The following is a 16,119-nucleotide window of genomic DNA, read 5'->3' on the forward strand; positions in this document are numbered from 1 at the left end:
CGGGAGGTGGCCTTTGGAGCGTTGGGCCTTCAGATGCAGGACATCCTCTGCGTACAGCGGAATGGGCCCTTCCGCTTCTTCGAGGTCACCTTGTCCACCGACGAGAGTTACACCAAGGTCCTGGAGCGGAGCAAGGAGGGGGCCCAGCACCCCCTCCTCGGACGTTACAACATCGAGCCGCTGTGGTGGCCCGACAAGCGGGTAATAACAGTCCATTGTTTCAACCCGCATGTTACCGCCGAGGCCGTTTCCCAATTTCTGACAAAGTATGTGGATCTTCTTCCTGGCCACAGGGACATCCGGGATGAGCTGGGGATCTGGACTGGCCGACGCCAGTTCCAGGCCCGCCTGCGCCCGGACGCTAATGGCGCAGGCGGTTTTAGCCACCCCCCAGCCTATTTTACTTTACAGGGCAATAAGGCATACCTTTTTTATTCTGGACAGCCTCCCTTCTGCCGGCAGTGCCACAGTTTTGGACACACCCTGGAGGGATGCGCCAACCTGCGCTGCCGCAACTGCCTGGAGTCGGGGCACATGGCCAGGGACTGCAAGGGCCCCCGTCGCTGCATTCACTGCAACGGCGAGGACCATCTGGCTCGTTCCTGCCCACAGAAAAAGACTACATATGCCGACGCTCTGTCGGGTAACAGAGCAGTCGGCACGGAGAATGGTGGGGGAGCTCTAGCCCCCACGACTGGGCAGGAACAGCCGGCGACGGGGGCAGGAGGAGAAGCCCTGGTCGAGGTGGAGGAGGCCCCTTCGAGTGCGACACCAATGCAGGAGGGGTCTCCGAACAAGGTGGAGCAGCTCGCCCTGGCTCCAGGCGTCAGCAGCAGGCGAAAGAAGAGCGGTGCATCCCCCCGGGGGAGGAAGAAGAGCAGAAGGGAGGCGCAACCCAACGCACCCAGCCCTCCGGCTGCCACCTCGCCAGCAGTGGCGGCCGGGGACCAAGGCCGACAGTGTCCCCCCTCCCCGATGTTAGAGGCCCCCCGTCTGGTGTGGGACTTGGGACAGTCCCCTGCACCCCCCCAGGAGTACAGCGGTCAACAGGACACTGCTAATGAACAGGAGTACCTGGGGGGGCTGGAATTGGGGGACCTTTTGAGGTTGACTGAGGAGGGGGGGCAGTAGGACAGTATTGTTTTTAATGGCTGGCTTTTATTATTTTAGTTTGTTGTTTTTAATTGTATTTTATTATTTTAACATTCTATGGCCAATTTTAATATTGTCACCTTGAATGTAAGGGGTTTGAGGAACATTTTAAAACGTACATCTGTTTTTAACCAGCTGGCATCTTCTCCCTTCAGCATTTGTTTTCTGCAGGAAGTCCACCTCCGGGACCAGCGGGACGAGGCTCTCTTTTCACGACAGTGGAAGAGGGGTAGATCCTACTGGAGCGTAGGTGGCGTCCACTCCTCAGGCGTCGGGATCCTTTTTGGCGACCGCGCCTTTGAAGAAGTAAGTGCGTTTACCGTCCTTCAGGGCAGGGTTTTGGGAGTGGACGCCACATGGAGGGGACAGCGCCTCCGGGCCATATGTGTCTACGCTCCGGTGGAGGCCTCGTCCCGTATAACTCTCTTTGAAGAGTTGTCCCCGTTCTGTGTCACAGATCGACACTTGATTTTAGGAGGGGACTTTAACATCTCGTTGGAGGGTAGGCAGGATGTCAGCTCAGGGCATTTTCGCCATTTTATTTGTTCCTTTAAACTTGTTGACGGTTTTAAAACATGCAACCCCAGCATGCCGGGCTTCACCTGGCATAATAGTCGCGGAGCCAGCAGCCGCATCGACTACATTTTAGCTTCACCCCCCGTTGCTTTTAAAAAGGTGTCCCTCTCCCCACAGTGGCCCACTGACCATCTGGCAGTGGAGGCCACTGTCTCCATAGACGCCCCTGTATATGGGGGCGGCTATTGGAAAATGAACCTGCAGATCCTGGAGGAGAGAGATTTTAGACACCTTTTTTTAGATCACTTCTCCGAGTGGCAGAAGGACAAGCCTACCTTCCCCTCCGTGGCCGAATGGTGGGAGAGTGTGAAGGACAGGATCCGAACCTTCTCCATGCAGTACAGCAAGCAGCGCAGGATGGAGAAGAAGTTCTCCATTCTGCGGCTGGAGAGAAGGTTGCGGGATGAATACGCCGCTCACAACAACGGGGGCACCATCAACCACGAGCGGCTGCTTGACATAAAGGGTGAGCTGAGGCGCCTGCATGAACAGGCTGCCTCGACCCAAATGCTCCGCGACAAAATATTTGAGGTGGAAAATAATGAAAAGTGCAATTCTTTTTTTTTCCACAGAGCCAGGGAAGCCCGGGAGGAGAAGAGCTTTAGCTCTCTCCGTGCCTCAAATGGCAACACAGTCACGGATACATCAGACATGCTGGAGGTTGCTAAATTGTTTTATCTTAACCTTTTTAATGTTAGGGACACGGACCCGGTTGCTGGGGAGCGCTTCCTAGATAACATCTCACCTTGCCTTCCCAGTGACATCCGGGACGGCTTAGAAGCCCCCATCACCTTGGCCGAGCTGACCGCAGTGCTTGGCAAGATGAACCGCCGCAAGGTACCAGGCCTTGATGGGCTCCCGGTGGAATTTTATTCCACCTTTTGGGATGTCCTCGGGCCGGAATTACTGCAGGTTGTAGAGGACGTTCAGCGCCGGGGTTTGCTCACTAGGAGCATGAGGTCGGGGGTCCTCTCTTTGTTGCACAAGAAGGGCGATCGGGCCGACCTTGGCAACTGGAGGCCCCTGACCATGCTTTGTGTAGACACAAAGCTCATCGCAAAGACCCTTACCGAACGCCTGAAGAAGGCCATGGCTCATCTGGTTCACAGCGACCAGACGTGTGGAGTACCGGGTCGATCGGCGACGTGGAATCTCCACCTCATCCGCGACGCCATCGCCTGGGTGGAGGATAGGAACCTCCCTCTCCTGCTGGTCAGCTTGGACCAGGAGAAAGCCTTCGACCGGGTAGATCACCGCTTCCTGTTCAAAGTATTGGGTAAGTTTGGCTTCGGGCCCAATTATCTGGGGTGGTTACACACTTTGTATAACGAAGTTGGGAGCCATGTTGTTATCAATGGCTTCCTGAGTGATTTGGTGCCCCAGCGGAGTGGAGTGAGGCAGGGATGTCCCCTCTCCCCCCTCCTCTACGCGCTCTATATAGAGCCACTGGCGTGCGCCATTCGCACCCACCCCGGGGTCGATGGCCTTCTTATCCCAGGAAGTCGGGGGACAACTGTTAAACTGACCCAGTATGCAGACGACACCACGCTTTTCGTCTGCTCGGATCAGTCTCTCGGTCATGCCTTGAGCCTCGTTCACGCGTTCGGTTGGGCCTCTGGCGCGACGCTCAACCTCAGTAAGTCGGTGGCCAAGTATTTCGGCAGCTGGAAGGCGAGGGAGGACGTCGCAGGTGGTCTCACCCTCTGTAACGGTCCTCTCAAAGTTTTGGGGGTCAACTTCCTTTCGGATGGTGCCGCCCGGTTGAACTGGGAGGAGCGGTTGGCGATCGCCAGGCGGAAGATCGGACTGTGGAAGTCCAGGTCCCTGTCCTTCCAAGGTAAGGTTTTAGCCTTAAAAGTGGATATTCTTCCCACCCTGCTCTACCTTGCACATGTGTACCCTTTGCCCCGCTTCATGCGGAGGGGCCTGACGAGGGACGTTTTTAACCTCGTCTGGGGGGGCAGGTATGAGTACGTGCGTAGGGAAGTGATGTATCTCGGAAAGGACAGTGGGGGGAGGGACGTTATTGACTTTCCTCTCAAGCTTGACTGCCTGTTCTTCTCGCAGCTCTGCACGCGCCTGGCAGCTCCCCTCGAGCACCCCCATCAGCACTTTGTGCGTCTGTGGCTGGCTCTCCCCATGAGACGTCTGGTGACGTCGTGGACCAACCTCGGCCCCAAGGCTGAGACCCTGCCGGTCCACTACAGCCACGCTGTCAAGTGGAGTAAGTCTATTCCGGCAGGTGTCAAGACAGAGGCCCTGACCAAGCACAGAGCCCTTTACAAGGCTTTGCTTGGTCATAGGGAGACTCGGGCCATGTTGGGCCTGGAGGAAGGCACATGGGCGAGAATCCAGCCTAAGGGTTTGGATCACAGGCTGCAGGACCTGAACTGGCAGTGCCTTCATGGTAAGCTGCCAGTCAGGGACGTCTTGCACAGGCATAAGCTGACCAGACACCCCCGCTGCCCCAGGCCCGAGTGCAGCGAGGATGAGACCATCAAGCACGTGTTTTGGGACTGCGGGCATGCACAGAGAGTCTGGGGGTTGGTAGCGGGCCTGTGTGGACGTGTAGACCCGCAGCCCGGTCTGACCTACGACAAGGTGTTGAAGGGGTGGGACCCCAACCTCCATAACCCCTTCGGCCCCTGGATGTGGCTGCTGGTCAGCATTACCAAGCGAGAGCTTTGGAATGCCAGGACCGCGCTCATCCGCAGAGGGGTTCGTCTGGAGGCACAAGGGGTATTCCGCAAAATCCGGGCCGATTTGGGTTTCAGGATGGAGACCGACGTCATCCAACGGGGCTACCACGAGGCCAAGGAGAGGTGGAAGGGCCTCTTTTGGCTTTAGCCCCGTTTCATTTAGGTGGTGACGCTCCATCCTACAGGGTCGACATGACGCACTGTCCTGAAGCACACAGGAGGTACTTTGGGTTTTAGGTAAGTGTGCTTTGTTTTTTGTGCGTGTATGGTGTTGCAAATATTCTTTTAATTAACTGCATGTACTGAGATTGAGCACGGCTGTGGTTGGTCACTTTTAGCACCTTTATGTATTAACATTAACTGTATTTATTAACATTTTATTCTATGTGCTGTGCCATGTCTGTGACTAACCAGTTTTTTAGCCTGAGGCCATTGATTTTATGTGTTTTAGGATGATGCATAACCCTGTTTTAACCCGACCCTTGTGCCGAGGCCTGAGGTCTACGGGTCTGTTCCTTTTTTAAGGTTTTAATATTTTAATGGCTTGCATTTGAGGTGACATTTTAATTATGTTAATGGCCATATGATTGTAATTAGATTTTAAAGTGTGTATATGTATTACTTGTTTTTATTGTTATGTTTTGCTTATCCTATAGGGAATGGTTCTGTAATATATTTGTTTAATATTGTTTTAAAGGTGTTTTATTGTGTGACTTTAAAATGTACAGAACTGTTTAATAAAGCATGGAAAAAAAAAATCTGTTCTTATCAGTTTAATATCTGATACGTCCCCCATGGAGGGGACCACATATTAAACGGATTTTTGGAACAGGGAGCCGGAAGTGGGGCTTGCCCCGTCCGCTCCACGCATCGACCCGGTATTGCAGTGTTTCTGGGAACGGTGCACCTCTACTGCCCCCTGCTGTTGAAAGACAGAGCTGATCGGTGTTCCGCTTATCAGACCGAGAGCCTGCGCCGCTTGCCAGGCGATCAGCCGGTGTCGTGAGGGACCGACTCTGTCCGTGCGCCGGTCCCGCTTCCCTCCGTTTTTCTTTTTTTTTCTTTTTTTTTTTTTTTTAAATCATAAAAAAAAAGGACGGTCATGATATGCTCTCTGAGGGGTGGGCAGCTGTGCTGAGGTAAGGCAGGCCGTCATCTTTGCCTTTTGAATTTTCTCTCATGTCCGTTTACATGATTGCTGATCTTTCAGATGCCAGGAGGACAGGGAGGAGTCGGGGCCCCGAGGCCGGTGGCTGCGACGCCCCCGAGAATTCAACCCCGAGCGGGGGCGTCACGGAGGCCCGGCTAGCGGCCACCTGCTGAGCGACGGCTCTGCATCGACTCGGGTCTCTCTTCATCCCGTATAAATCTTTCGCCTTTTACTAAAGATTTCCGTGGAGAGGGATAGCGATGAGTTCACTGTATTTTTGGAGGCTCTGCGCAAGCAGAGCTGCACCGCCGCTGTATCAAAGTAAGACTGTGCCCGGCTTAGCGGCCGGCTCTATCTGCCCAGTGGCGTGTTTCTGGTCCTCTGGGATCGTGCGTGGTCTCGCCGGGCGCCACCTCCCAGAGAGGCTGGCGAGGACCCAGCCGCGCCGGCTCCGTCGGCGTCCCGCATGCCGGAGCCCGGCGGGGCGCAGTCTGCGGGCATCGCTTCTCGGCCTTTTGGCTAAGATCAAGTGTAGTATCTGTTCTTATCAGTTTAATATCTGATACGTCCCCCATGGAGGGGACCACATATTAAACGGATTTTTGGAACAGGGAGCCGGAAGTGGGGCTTGCCCCGTCCGCTCCACGCATCGACCCGGTATTGCAGTGTTTCTGGGAACGGTGCACCTCTACTGCCCCCTGCTGTTGAAAGACAGAGCTGATCGGTGTTCCGCTTATCAGACCGAGAGCCTGCGCCGCTTGCCAGGCGATCAGCCGGTGTCGTGAGGGACCGACTCTGTCCGTGCGCCGGTCCCGCTTCCCTCCGTTTTTCTTTTTTTTTTTTTTTTTTAAATCATAAAAAAAAAGGACGGTCATGATATGCTCTCTGAGGGGTGGGCAGCTGTGCTGAGGTAAGGCAGGCCGTCATCTTTGCCTTTTGAATTTTCTCTCATGTCCGTTTACATGATTGCTGATCTTTCAGATGCCAGGAGGACAGGGAGGAGTCGGGGCCCCGAGGCCGGTGGCTGCGACGCCCCCGAGAATTCAACCCCGAGCGGGGGCGTCACGGAGGCCCGGCTAGCGGCCACCTGCTGAGCGACGGCTCTGCATCGACTCGGGTCTCTCTTCATCCCGTATAAATCTTTCGCCTTTTACTAAAGATTTCCGTGGAGAGGGATAGCGATGAGTTCACTGTATTTTTGGAGGCTCTGTGCAAGCAGAGCTGCACCGCCGCTGTATCAAAGTAAGACTGTGCCCGGCTTAGCGGCCGGCTCTATCTGCCCAGTGGCGTGTTTCTGGTCCTCTGGGATCGTGCGTGGTCTCGCCGGGCGCCACCTCCCAGAGAGGCTGGCGAGGACCCAGCCGCGCCGGCTCCGTCGGCGTCCCGCATGCCGGAGCCCGGCGGGGCGCAGTCTGCGGGCATCGCTTCTCGGCCTTTTGGCTAAGATCAAGTGTAGTATCTGTTCTTATCAGTTTAATATCTGATACGTCCCCCATGGAGGGGACCACATATTAAACGGATTTTTGGAACAGGGAGCCGGAAGTGGGGCTTGCCCCGTCCGCTCCACGCATCGACCCGGTATTGCAGTGTTTCTGGGAACGGTGCACCTCTACTGCCCCCTGCTGTTGAAAGACAGAGCTGATCGGTGTTCCGCTTATCAGACCGAGAGCCTGCGCCGCTTGCCAGGCGATCAGCCGGTGTCGTGAGGGACCGACTCTGTCCGTGCGCCGGTCCCGCTTCCCTCCGTTTTTCTTTTTTTTTTTTTTTTTTAAATCATAAAAAAAAAGGACGGTCATGATATGCTCTCTGAGGGGTGGGCAGCTGTGCTGAGGTAAGGCAGGCCGTCATCTTTGCCTTTTGAATTTTCTCTCATGTCCGTTTACATGATTGCTGATCTTTCAGATGCCAGGAGGACAGGGAGGAGTCGGGGCCCCGAGGCCGGTGGCTGCGACGCCCCCGAGAATTCAACCCCGAGCGGGGGCGTCACGGAGGCCCGGCTAGCGGCCACCTGCTGAGCGACGGCTCTGCATCGACTCGGGTCTCTCTTCATCCCGTATAAATCTTTCGCCTTTTACTAAAGATTTCCGTGGAGAGGGATAGCGATGAGTTCACTGTATTTTTGGAGGCTCTGTGCAAGCAGAGCTGCACCGCCGCTGTATCAAAGTAAGACTGTGCCCGGCTTAGCGGCCGGCTCTATCTGCCCAGTGGCGTGTTTCTGGTCCTCTGGGATCGTGCGTGGTCTCGCCGGGCGCCACCTCCCAGAGAGGCTGGCGAGGACCCAGCCGCGCCGGCTCCGTCGGCGTCCCGCATGCCGGAGCCCGGCGGGGCGCAGTCTGCGGGCATCGCTTCTCGGCCTTTTGGCTAAGATCAAGTGTAGTATCTGTTCTTATCAGTTTAATATCTGATACGTCCCCCATGGAGGGGACCACATATTAAACGGATTTTTGGAACAGGGAGCCGGAAGTGGGGCTTGCCCCGTCCGCTCCACGCATCGACCCGGTATTGCAGTGTTTCTGGGAACGGTGCACCTCTACTGCCCCCTGCTGTTGAAAGACAGAGCTGATCGGTGTTCCGCTTATCAGACCGAGAGCCTGCGCCGCTTGCCAGGCGATCAGCCGGTGTCGTGAGGGACCGACTCTGTCCGTGCGCCGGTCCCGCTTCCCTCCGTTTTTCTTTTTTTTTTTTTTTTTTAAATCATAAAAAAAAAGGACGGTCATGATATGCTCTCTGAGGGGTGGGCAGCTGTGCTGAGGTAAGGCAGGCCGTCATCTTTGCCTTTTGAATTTTCTCTCATGTCCGTTTACATGATTGCTGATCTTTCAGATGCCAGGAGGACAGGGAGGAGTCGGGGCCCCGAGGCCGGTGGCTGCGACGCCCCCGAGAATTCAACCCCGAGCGGGGGCGTCACGGAGGCCCGGCTAGCGGCCACCTGCTGAGCGACGGCTCTGCATCGACTCGGGTCTCTCTTCATCCCGTATAAATCTTTCGCCTTTTACTAAAGATTTCCGTGGAGAGGGATAGCGATGAGTTCACTGTATTTTTGGAGGCTCTGTGCAAGCAGAGCTGCACCGCCGCTGTATCAAAGTAAGACTGTGCCCGGCTTAGCGGCCGGCTCTATCTGCCCAGTGGCGTGTTTCTGGTCCTCTGGGATCGTGCGTGGTCTCGCCGGGCGCCACCTCCCAGAGAGGCTGGCGAGGACCCAGCCGCGCCGGCTCCGTCGGCGTCCCGCATGCCGGAGCCCGGCGGGGCGCAGTCTGCGGGCATCGCTTCTCGGCCTTTTGGCTAAGATCAAGTGTAGTATCTGTTCTTATCAGTTTAATATCTGATACGTCCCCCATGGAGGGGACCACATATTAAACGGATTTTTGGAACAGGGAGCCGGAAGTGGGGCTTGCCCCGTCCGCTCCACGCATCGACCCGGTATTGCAGTGTTTCTGGGAACGGTGCACCTCTACTGCCCCCTGCTGTTGAAAGACAGAGCTGATCGGTGTTCCGCTTATCAGACCGAGAGCCTGCGCCGCTTGCCAGGCGATCAGCCGGTGTCGTGAGGGACCGACTCTGTCCGTGCGCCGGTCCCGCTTCCCTCCGTTTTTCTTTTTTTTTTTTTTTTTTAAATCATAAAAAAAAAGGACGGTCATGATATGCTCTCTGAGGGGTGGGCAGCTGTGCTGAGGTAAGGCAGGCCGTCATCTTTGCCTTTTGAATTTTCTCTCATGTCCGTTTACATGATTGCTGATCTTTCAGATGCCAGGAGGACAGGGAGGAGTCGGGGCCCCGAGGCCGGTGGCTGCGACGCCCCCGAGAATTCAACCCCGAGCGGGGGCGTCACGGAGGCCCGGCTAGCGGCCACCTGCTGAGCGACGGCTCTGCATCGACTCGGGTCTCTCTTCATCCCGTATAAATCTTTCGCCTTTTACTAAAGATTTCCGTGGAGAGGGATAGCGATGAGTTCACTGTATTTTTGGAGGCTCTGTGCAAGCAGAGCTGCACCGCCGCTGTATCAAAGTAAGACTGTGCCCGGCTTAGCGGCCGGCTCTATCTGCCCAGTGGCGTGTTTCTGGTCCTCTGGGATCGTGCGTGGTCTCGCCGGGCGCCACCTCCCAGAGAGGCTGGCGAGGACCCAGCCGCGCCGGCTCCGTCGGCGTCCCGCATGCCGGAGCCCGGCGGGGCGCAGTCTGCGGGCATCGCTTCTCGGCCTTTTGGCTAAGATCAAGTGTAGTATCTGTTCTTATCAGTTTAATATCTGATACGTCCCCCATGGAGGGGACCACATATTAAACGGATTTTTGGAACAGGGAGCCGGAAGTGGGGCTTGCCCCGTCCGCTCCACGCATCGACCCGGTATTGCAGTGTTTCTGGGAACGGTGCACCTCTACTGCCCCCTGCTGTTGAAAGACAGAGCTGATCGGTGTTCCGCTTATCAGACCGAGAGCCTGCGCCGCTTGCCAGGCGATCAGCCGGTGTCGTGAGGGACCGACTCTGTCCGTGCGCCGGTCCCGCTTCCCTCCGTTTTTCTTTTTTTTTTTTTTTTTAAATCATAAAAAAAAAGGACGGTCATGATATGCTCTCTGAGGGGTGGGCAGCTGTGCTGAGGTAAGGCAGGCCGTCATCTTTGCCTTTTGAATTTTCTCTCATGTCCGTTTACATGATTGCTGATCTTTCAGATGCCAGGAGGACAGGGAGGAGTCGGGGCCCCGAGGCCGGTGGCTGCGACGCCCCCGAGAATTCAACCCCGAGCGGGGGCGTCACGGAGGCCCGGCTAGCGGCCACCTGCTGAGCGACGGCTCTGCATCGACTCGGGTCTCTCTTCATCCCGTATAAATCTTTCGCCTTTTACTAAAGATTTCCGTGGAGAGGGATAGCGATGAGTTCACTGTATTTTTGGAGGCTCTGTGCAAGCAGAGCTGCACCGCCGCTGTATCAAAGTAAGACTGTGCCCGGCTTAGCGGCCGGCTCTATCTGCCCAGTGGCGTGTTTCTGGTCCTCTGGGATCGTGCGTGGTCTCGCCGGGCGCCACCTCCCAGAGAGGCTGGCGAGGACCCAGCCGCGCCGGCTCCGTCGGCGTCCCGCATGCCGGAGCCCGGCGGGGCGCAGTCTGCGGGCATCGCTTCTCGGCCTTTTGGCTAAGATCAAGTGTAGTATCTGTTCTTATCAGTTTAATATCTGATACGTCCCCCATGGAGGGGACCACATATTAAACGGATTTTTGGAACAGGGAGCCGGAAGTGGGGCTTGCCCCGTCCGCTCCACGCATCGACCCGGTATTGCAGTGTTTCTGGGAACGGTGCACCTCTACTGCCCCCTGCTGTTGAAAGACAGAGCTGATCGGTGTTCCGCTTATCAGACCGAGAGCCTGCGCCGCTTGCCAGGCGATCAGCCGGTGTCGTGAGGGACCGACTCTGTCCGTGCGCCGGTCCCGCTTCCCTCCGTTTTTCTTTTTTTTTTTTTTTTTTAAATCATAAAAAAAAAGGACGGTCATGATATGCTCTCTGAGGGGTGGGCAGCTGTGCTGAGGTAAGGCAGGCCGTCATCTTTGCCTTTTGAATTTTCTCTCATGTCCGTTTACATGATTGCTGATCTTTCAGATGCCAGGAGGACAGGGAGGAGTCGGGGCCCCGAGGCCGGTGGCTGCGACGCCCCCGAGAATTCAACCCCGAGCGGGGGCGTCACGGAGGCCCGGCTAGCGGCCACCTGCTGAGCGACGGCTCTGCATCGACTCGGGTCTCTCTTCATCCCGTATAAATCTTTCGCCTTTTACTAAAGATTTCCGTGGAGAGGGATAGCGATGAGTTCACTGTATTTTTGGAGGCTCTGTGCAAGCAGAGCTGCACCGCCGCTGTATCAAAGTAAGACTGTGCCCGGCTTAGCGGCCGGCTCTATCTGCCCAGTGGCGTGTTTCTGGTCCTCTGGGATCGTGCGTGGTCTCGCCGGGCGCCACCTCCCAGAGAGGCTGGCGAGGACCCAGCCGCGCCGGCTCCGTCGGCGTCCCGCATGCCGGAGCCCGGCGGGGCGCAGTCTGCGGGCATCGCTTCTCGGCCTTTTGGCTAAGATCAAGTGGATTTTATTGACTTTTTACCGCTTTTTACGGACTGCGTTGGGTTTTTTAGAGGAAGGCACGGTGAACCTAAGGCGTGACCAGCAGGTGGCTTGACCGCCGCTGCCACGGGGCGACCCGTGCCTTCCTTTTTAGCCTTTTATCCCTGCTTTTATTTCTGTTTTTATTAGGCTGGGGATCCCGCAGTGGCTGGTGGCTTGCCCACCGCCCTGCTGGGCGAACTGGTGTTTTTATTTTTTAGCTGCTTTTATAGTTTAGCTCTGCTCGGCTCATCCCGGATTGGCGGACAGCGGACGTCGGGACCACGGCGGCGGAAGGACTCTGCTCCAGCGGCGACGTCGGTGGACCTTCCCGGATGGCAACGGCCGGCGGACCATCGAGGAAGCCCTTCAGCGGGCCGTGGCTGGTAGCAGGCGGTGGCCTGCGGAATACCGCCCGGTTCTGCTGGAGGGCTGAGGAGGAGGTGGGCACCTTCCCCGACCGACTGGCCTTCATCCGGGAGGTGGCCTTTGGAGCGTTGGGCCTTCAGATGCAGGACATCCTCTGCGTACAGCGGAATGGGCCCTTCCGCTTCTTCGAGGTCACCTTGTCCACCGACGAGAGTTACACCAAGGTCCTGGAGCGGAGCAAGGAGGGGGCCCAGCACCCCCTCCTCGGACGTTACAACATCGAGCCGCTGTGGTGGCCCGACAAGCGGGTAATAACAGTCCATTGTTTCAACCCGCATGTTACCGCCGAGGCCGTTTCCCAATTTCTGACAAAGTATGTGGATCTTCTTCCTGGCCACAGGGACATCCGGGATGAGCTGGGGATCTGGACTGGCCGACGCCAGTTCCAGGCCCGCCTGCGCCCGGACGCTAATGGCGCAGGCGGTTTTAGCCACCCCCCAGCCTATTTTACTTTACAGGGCAATAAGGCATACCTTTTTTATTCTGGACAGCCTCCCTTCTGCCGGCAGTGCCACAGTTTTGGACACACCCTGGAGGGATGCGCCAACCTGCGCTGCCGCAACTGCCTGGAGTCGGGGCACATGGCCAGGGACTGCAAGGGCCCCCGTCGCTGCATTCACTGCAACGGCGAGGACCATCTGGCTCGTTCCTGCCCACAGAAAAAGACTACATATGCCGACGCTCTGTCGGGTAACAGAGCAGTCGGCACGGAGAATGGTGGGGGAGCTCTAGCCCCCACGACTGGGCAGGAACAGCCGGCGACGGGGGCAGGAGGAGAAGCCCTGGTCGAGGTGGAGGAGGCCCCTTCGAGTGCGACACCAATGCAGGAGGGGTCTCCGAACAAGGTGGAGCAGCTCGCCCTGGCTCCAGGCGTCAGCAGCAGGCGAAAGAAGAGCGGTGCATCCCCCCGGGGGAGGAAGAAGAGCAGAAGGGAGGCGCAACCCAACGCACCCAGCCCTCCGGCTGCCACCTCGCCAGCAGTGGCGGCCGGGGACCAAGGCCGACAGTGTCCCCCCTCCCCGATGTTAGAGGCCCCCCGTCTGGTGTGGGACTTGGGACAGTCCCCTGCACCCCCCCAGGAGTACAGCGGTCAACAGGACACTGCTAATGAACAGGAGTACCTGGGGGGGCTGGAATTGGGGGACCTTTTGAGGTTGACTGAGGAGGGGGGGCAGTAGGACAGTATTGTTTTTAATGGCTGGCTTTTATTATTTTAGTTTGTTGTTTTTAATTGTATTTTATTATTTTAACATTCTATGGCCAATTTTAATATTGTCACCTTGAATGTAAGGGGTTTGAGGAACATTTTAAAACGTACATCTGTTTTTAACCAGCTGGCATCTTCTCCCTTCAGCATTTGTTTTCTGCAGGAAGTCCACCTCCGGGACCAGCGGGACGAGGCTCTCTTTTCACGACAGTGGAAGAGGGGTAGATCCTACTGGAGCGTAGGTGGCGTCCACTCCTCAGGCGTCGGGATCCTTTTTGGCGACCGCGCCTTTGAAGAAGTAAGTGCGTTTACCGTCCTTCAGGGCAGGGTTTTGGGAGTGGACGCCACATGGAGGGGACAGCGCCTCCGGGCCATATGTGTCTACGCTCCGGTGGAGGCCTCGTCCCGTATAACTCTCTTTGAAGAGTTGTCCCCGTTCTGTGTCACAGATCGACACTTGATTTTAGGAGGGGACTTTAACATCTCGTTGGAGGGTAGGCAGGATGTCAGCTCAGGGCATTTTCGCCATTTTATTTGTTCCTTTAAACTTGTTGACGGTTTTAAAACATGCAACCCCAGCATGCCGGGCTTCACCTGGCATAATAGTCGCGGAGCCAGCAGCCGCATCGACTACATTTTAGCTTCACCCCCCGTTGCTTTTAAAAAGGTGTCCCTCTCCCCACAGTGGCCCACTGACCATCTGGCAGTGGAGGCCACTGTCTCCATAGACGCCCCTGTATATGGGGGCGGCTATTGGAAAATGAACCTGCAGATCCTGGAGGAGAGAGATTTTAGACACCTTTTTTTAGATCACTTCTCCGAGTGGCAGAAGGACAAGCCTACCTTCCCCTCCGTGGCCGAATGGTGGGAGAGTGTGAAGGACAGGATCCGAACCTTCTCCATGCAGTACAGCAAGCAGCGCAGGATGGAGAAGAAGTTCTCCATTCTGCGGCTGGAGAGAAGGTTGCGGGATGAATACGCCGCTCACAACAACGGGGGCACCATCAACCACGAGCGGCTGCTTGACATAAAGGGTGAGCTGAGGCGCCTGCATGAACAGGCTGCCTCGACCCAAATGCTCCGCGACAAAATATTTGAGGTGGAAAATAATGAAAAGTGCAATTCTTTTTTTTTCCACAGAGCCAGGGAAGCCCGGGAGGAGAAGAGCTTTAGCTCTCTCCGTGCCTCAAATGGCAACACAGTCACGGATACATCAGACATGCTGGAGGTTGCTAAATTGTTTTATCTTAACCTTTTTAATGTTAGGGACACGGACCCGGTTGCTGGGGAGCGCTTCCTAGATAACATCTCACCTTGCCTTCCCAGTGACATCCGGGACGGCTTAGAAGCCCCCATCACCTTGGCCGAGCTGACCGCAGTGCTTGGCAAGATGAACCGCCGCAAGGTACCAGGCCTTGATGGGCTCCCGGTGGAATTTTATTCCACCTTTTGGGATGTCCTCGGGCCGGAATTACTGCAGGTTGTAGAGGACGTTCAGCGCCGGGGTTTGCTCACTAGGAGCATGAGGTCGGGGGTCCTCTCTTTGTTGCACAAGAAGGGCGATCGGGCCGACCTTGGCAACTGGAGGCCCCTGACCATGCTTTGTGTAGACACAAAGCTCATCGCAAAGACCCTTACCGAACGCCTGAAGAAGGCCATGGCTCATCTGGTTCACAGCGACCAGACGTGTGGAGTACCGGGTCGATCGGCGACGTGGAATCTCCACCTCATCCGCGACGCCATCGCCTGGGTGGAGGATAGGAACCTCCCTCTCCTGCTGGTCAGCTTGGACCAGGAGAAAGCCTTCGACCGGGTAGATCACCGCTTCCTGTTCAAAGTATTGGGTAAGTTTGGCTTCGGGCCCAATTATCTGGGGTGGTTACACACTTTGTATAACGAAGTTGGGAGCCATGTTGTTATCAATGGCTTCCTGAGTGATTTGGTGCCCCAGCGGAGTGGAGTGAGGCAGGGATGTCCCCTCTCCCCCCTCCTCTACGCGCTCTATATAGAGCCACTGGCGTGCGCCATTCGCACCCACCCCGGGGTCGATGGCCTTCTTATCCCAGGAAGTCGGGGGACAACTGTTAAACTGACCCAGTATGCAGACGACACCACGCTTTTCGTCAGCTCGGATCAGTCTCTCGGTCATGCCTTGAGCCTCGTTCACGCGTTCGGTTGGGCCTCTGGCGCGACGCTCAACCTCAGTAAGTCGGTGGCCAAGTATTTCGGCAGCTGGAAGGCGAGGGAGGACGTCGCAGGTGGTCTCACCCTCTGTAACGGTCCTCTCAAAGTTTTGGGGGTCAACTTCCTTTCGGATGGTGCCGCCCGGTTGAACTGGGAGGAGCGGTTGGCGATCGCCAGGCGGAAGATCGGACTGTGGAAGTCCAGGTCCCTGTCCTTCCAAGGTAAGGTTTTAGCCTTAAAAGTGGATATTCTTCCCACCCTGCTCTACCTTGCACATGTGTACCCTTTGCCCCGCTTCATGCGGAGGGGCCTGACGAGGGACGTTTTTAACCTCGTCTGGGGGGGCAGGTATGAGTGTGTGCGTAGGGAAGTGATGTATCTCGGAAAGGACAGTGGGGGGAGGGACGTTATTGACTTTCCTCTCAAGCTTGACTGCCTGTTCTTCTCGCAGCTCTGCACGCGCCTGGCAGCTCCCCTCGAGCACCCCCATCAGCACTTTGTGCGTCTGTGGCTGGCTCTCCCCATGAGACGTCTGGTGACGTCGTGGACCAACCTCGGCCCCAAGGCTGAGACCCTGCCGGTCCACTACAGCCACGCTGTCAAGTGGAGTAAGTCTATTCCGGCAGGTGTCAAGACAGAGGCCCTGA

The 16,119-nt window shown here is 56.4% G+C and overlaps 2 protein-coding genes and 14 non-coding genes across 16 annotated transcripts; all 16 read left to right on the forward strand.

Annotated features, from left to right (window-relative positions):
* Positions 1-20: 20 nt before the first annotated feature.
* On the forward strand, positions 21-1,647 carry LOC125725654 (uncharacterized). Its single transcript, XM_049002521.1, has 2 exons — positions 21-201; positions 445-1,647. The coding sequence occupies exons 1-2, from the start codon at positions 34-36 to the stop codon at positions 1,129-1,131; spliced, it is 855 nt and encodes a 284-aa protein (XP_048858478.1). The 5' UTR covers positions 21-33; the 3' UTR covers positions 1,132-1,647.
* Positions 1,648-5,153: 3,506 nt separating this feature from the next.
* LOC125726077 (U2 spliceosomal RNA) lies at positions 5,154-5,339 on the forward strand. Its single transcript, XR_007387913.1, has one exon. It is a non-coding gene; the product is annotated as a U2 spliceosomal RNA (small nuclear RNA).
* Positions 5,340-5,765: 426 nt separating this feature from the next.
* On the forward strand, positions 5,766-5,879 carry LOC125726165 (U5 spliceosomal RNA). Its single transcript, XR_007387993.1, has one exon. It is a non-coding gene; the product is annotated as a U5 spliceosomal RNA (small nuclear RNA).
* Positions 5,880-6,076: 197 nt separating this feature from the next.
* LOC125725958 (U2 spliceosomal RNA) lies at positions 6,077-6,268 on the forward strand. Its single transcript, XR_007387799.1, has one exon. It is a non-coding gene; the product is annotated as a U2 spliceosomal RNA (small nuclear RNA).
* Positions 6,269-6,686: 418 nt separating this feature from the next.
* LOC125726092 (U5 spliceosomal RNA) lies at positions 6,687-6,800 on the forward strand. Its single transcript, XR_007387924.1, has one exon. It is a non-coding gene; the product is annotated as a U5 spliceosomal RNA (small nuclear RNA).
* A 197-nt stretch (positions 6,801-6,997) lies between these two features.
* Positions 6,998-7,189, forward strand: LOC125725970 (U2 spliceosomal RNA). The gene has a single exon (XR_007387810.1). It is a non-coding gene; the product is annotated as a U2 spliceosomal RNA (small nuclear RNA).
* A 418-nt stretch (positions 7,190-7,607) lies between these two features.
* LOC125726093 (U5 spliceosomal RNA) lies at positions 7,608-7,721 on the forward strand. Its single transcript, XR_007387925.1, has one exon. It is a non-coding gene; the product is annotated as a U5 spliceosomal RNA (small nuclear RNA).
* A 197-nt stretch (positions 7,722-7,918) lies between these two features.
* LOC125725981 (U2 spliceosomal RNA) lies at positions 7,919-8,110 on the forward strand. Its single transcript, XR_007387821.1, has one exon. It is a non-coding gene; the product is annotated as a U2 spliceosomal RNA (small nuclear RNA).
* A 418-nt stretch (positions 8,111-8,528) lies between these two features.
* LOC125726094 (U5 spliceosomal RNA) lies at positions 8,529-8,642 on the forward strand. Its single transcript, XR_007387926.1, has one exon. It is a non-coding gene; the product is annotated as a U5 spliceosomal RNA (small nuclear RNA).
* A 197-nt stretch (positions 8,643-8,839) lies between these two features.
* LOC125725992 (U2 spliceosomal RNA) lies at positions 8,840-9,031 on the forward strand. The gene has a single exon (XR_007387832.1). It is a non-coding gene; the product is annotated as a U2 spliceosomal RNA (small nuclear RNA).
* Positions 9,032-9,449: 418 nt separating this feature from the next.
* LOC125726095 (U5 spliceosomal RNA) lies at positions 9,450-9,563 on the forward strand. Its single transcript, XR_007387927.1, has one exon. It is a non-coding gene; the product is annotated as a U5 spliceosomal RNA (small nuclear RNA).
* Positions 9,564-9,760: 197 nt separating this feature from the next.
* On the forward strand, positions 9,761-9,952 carry LOC125726003 (U2 spliceosomal RNA). Its single transcript, XR_007387843.1, has one exon. It is a non-coding gene; the product is annotated as a U2 spliceosomal RNA (small nuclear RNA).
* Positions 9,953-10,369: 417 nt separating this feature from the next.
* On the forward strand, positions 10,370-10,483 carry LOC125726096 (U5 spliceosomal RNA). The gene has a single exon (XR_007387928.1). It is a non-coding gene; the product is annotated as a U5 spliceosomal RNA (small nuclear RNA).
* A 197-nt stretch (positions 10,484-10,680) lies between these two features.
* On the forward strand, positions 10,681-10,872 carry LOC125726015 (U2 spliceosomal RNA). Its single transcript, XR_007387854.1, has one exon. It is a non-coding gene; the product is annotated as a U2 spliceosomal RNA (small nuclear RNA).
* Positions 10,873-11,290: 418 nt separating this feature from the next.
* Positions 11,291-11,404, forward strand: LOC125726098 (U5 spliceosomal RNA). The gene has a single exon (XR_007387930.1). It is a non-coding gene; the product is annotated as a U5 spliceosomal RNA (small nuclear RNA).
* A 752-nt stretch (positions 11,405-12,156) lies between these two features.
* On the forward strand, positions 12,157-13,775 carry LOC125725655 (uncharacterized). Its single transcript, XM_049002522.1, has 2 exons — positions 12,157-12,329; positions 12,573-13,775. The coding sequence occupies exons 1-2, from the start codon at positions 12,162-12,164 to the stop codon at positions 13,257-13,259; spliced, it is 855 nt and encodes a 284-aa protein (XP_048858479.1). The 5' UTR covers positions 12,157-12,161; the 3' UTR covers positions 13,260-13,775.
* The last annotated feature ends 2,344 nt before the right edge of the window (positions 13,776-16,119 follow it).

Source organism: Brienomyrus brachyistius, unplaced genomic scaffold (assembly GCF_023856365.1).
Source record: "Brienomyrus brachyistius isolate T26 unplaced genomic scaffold, BBRACH_0.4 scaffold69, whole genome shotgun sequence".
Lineage (NCBI taxonomy): Eukaryota > Metazoa > Chordata > Actinopteri > Osteoglossiformes > Mormyridae > Brienomyrus > Brienomyrus brachyistius.

Bases quoted from the DNA above. Each gene is read 5' to 3' on its own strand.
- LOC125725655 (XM_049002522.1), top strand. From the start codon at position 12,162: ATGCAGGACATCCTCTGCGTACAGCGGAATGGGCCCTTCCGCTTCTTC. The intron at 12,330-12,572 runs GTAATAACAGTC...TATTCTGGACAG, and splicing joins TGTGGTGGCCCGACAAGCGG to CCTCCCTTCTGCCGGCAGTG.
- LOC125725654 (XM_049002521.1), top strand. From the start codon at position 34: ATGCAGGACATCCTCTGCGTACAGCGGAATGGGCCCTTCCGCTTCTTC. The intron at 202-444 runs GTAATAACAGTC...TATTCTGGACAG, and splicing joins TGTGGTGGCCCGACAAGCGG to CCTCCCTTCTGCCGGCAGTG.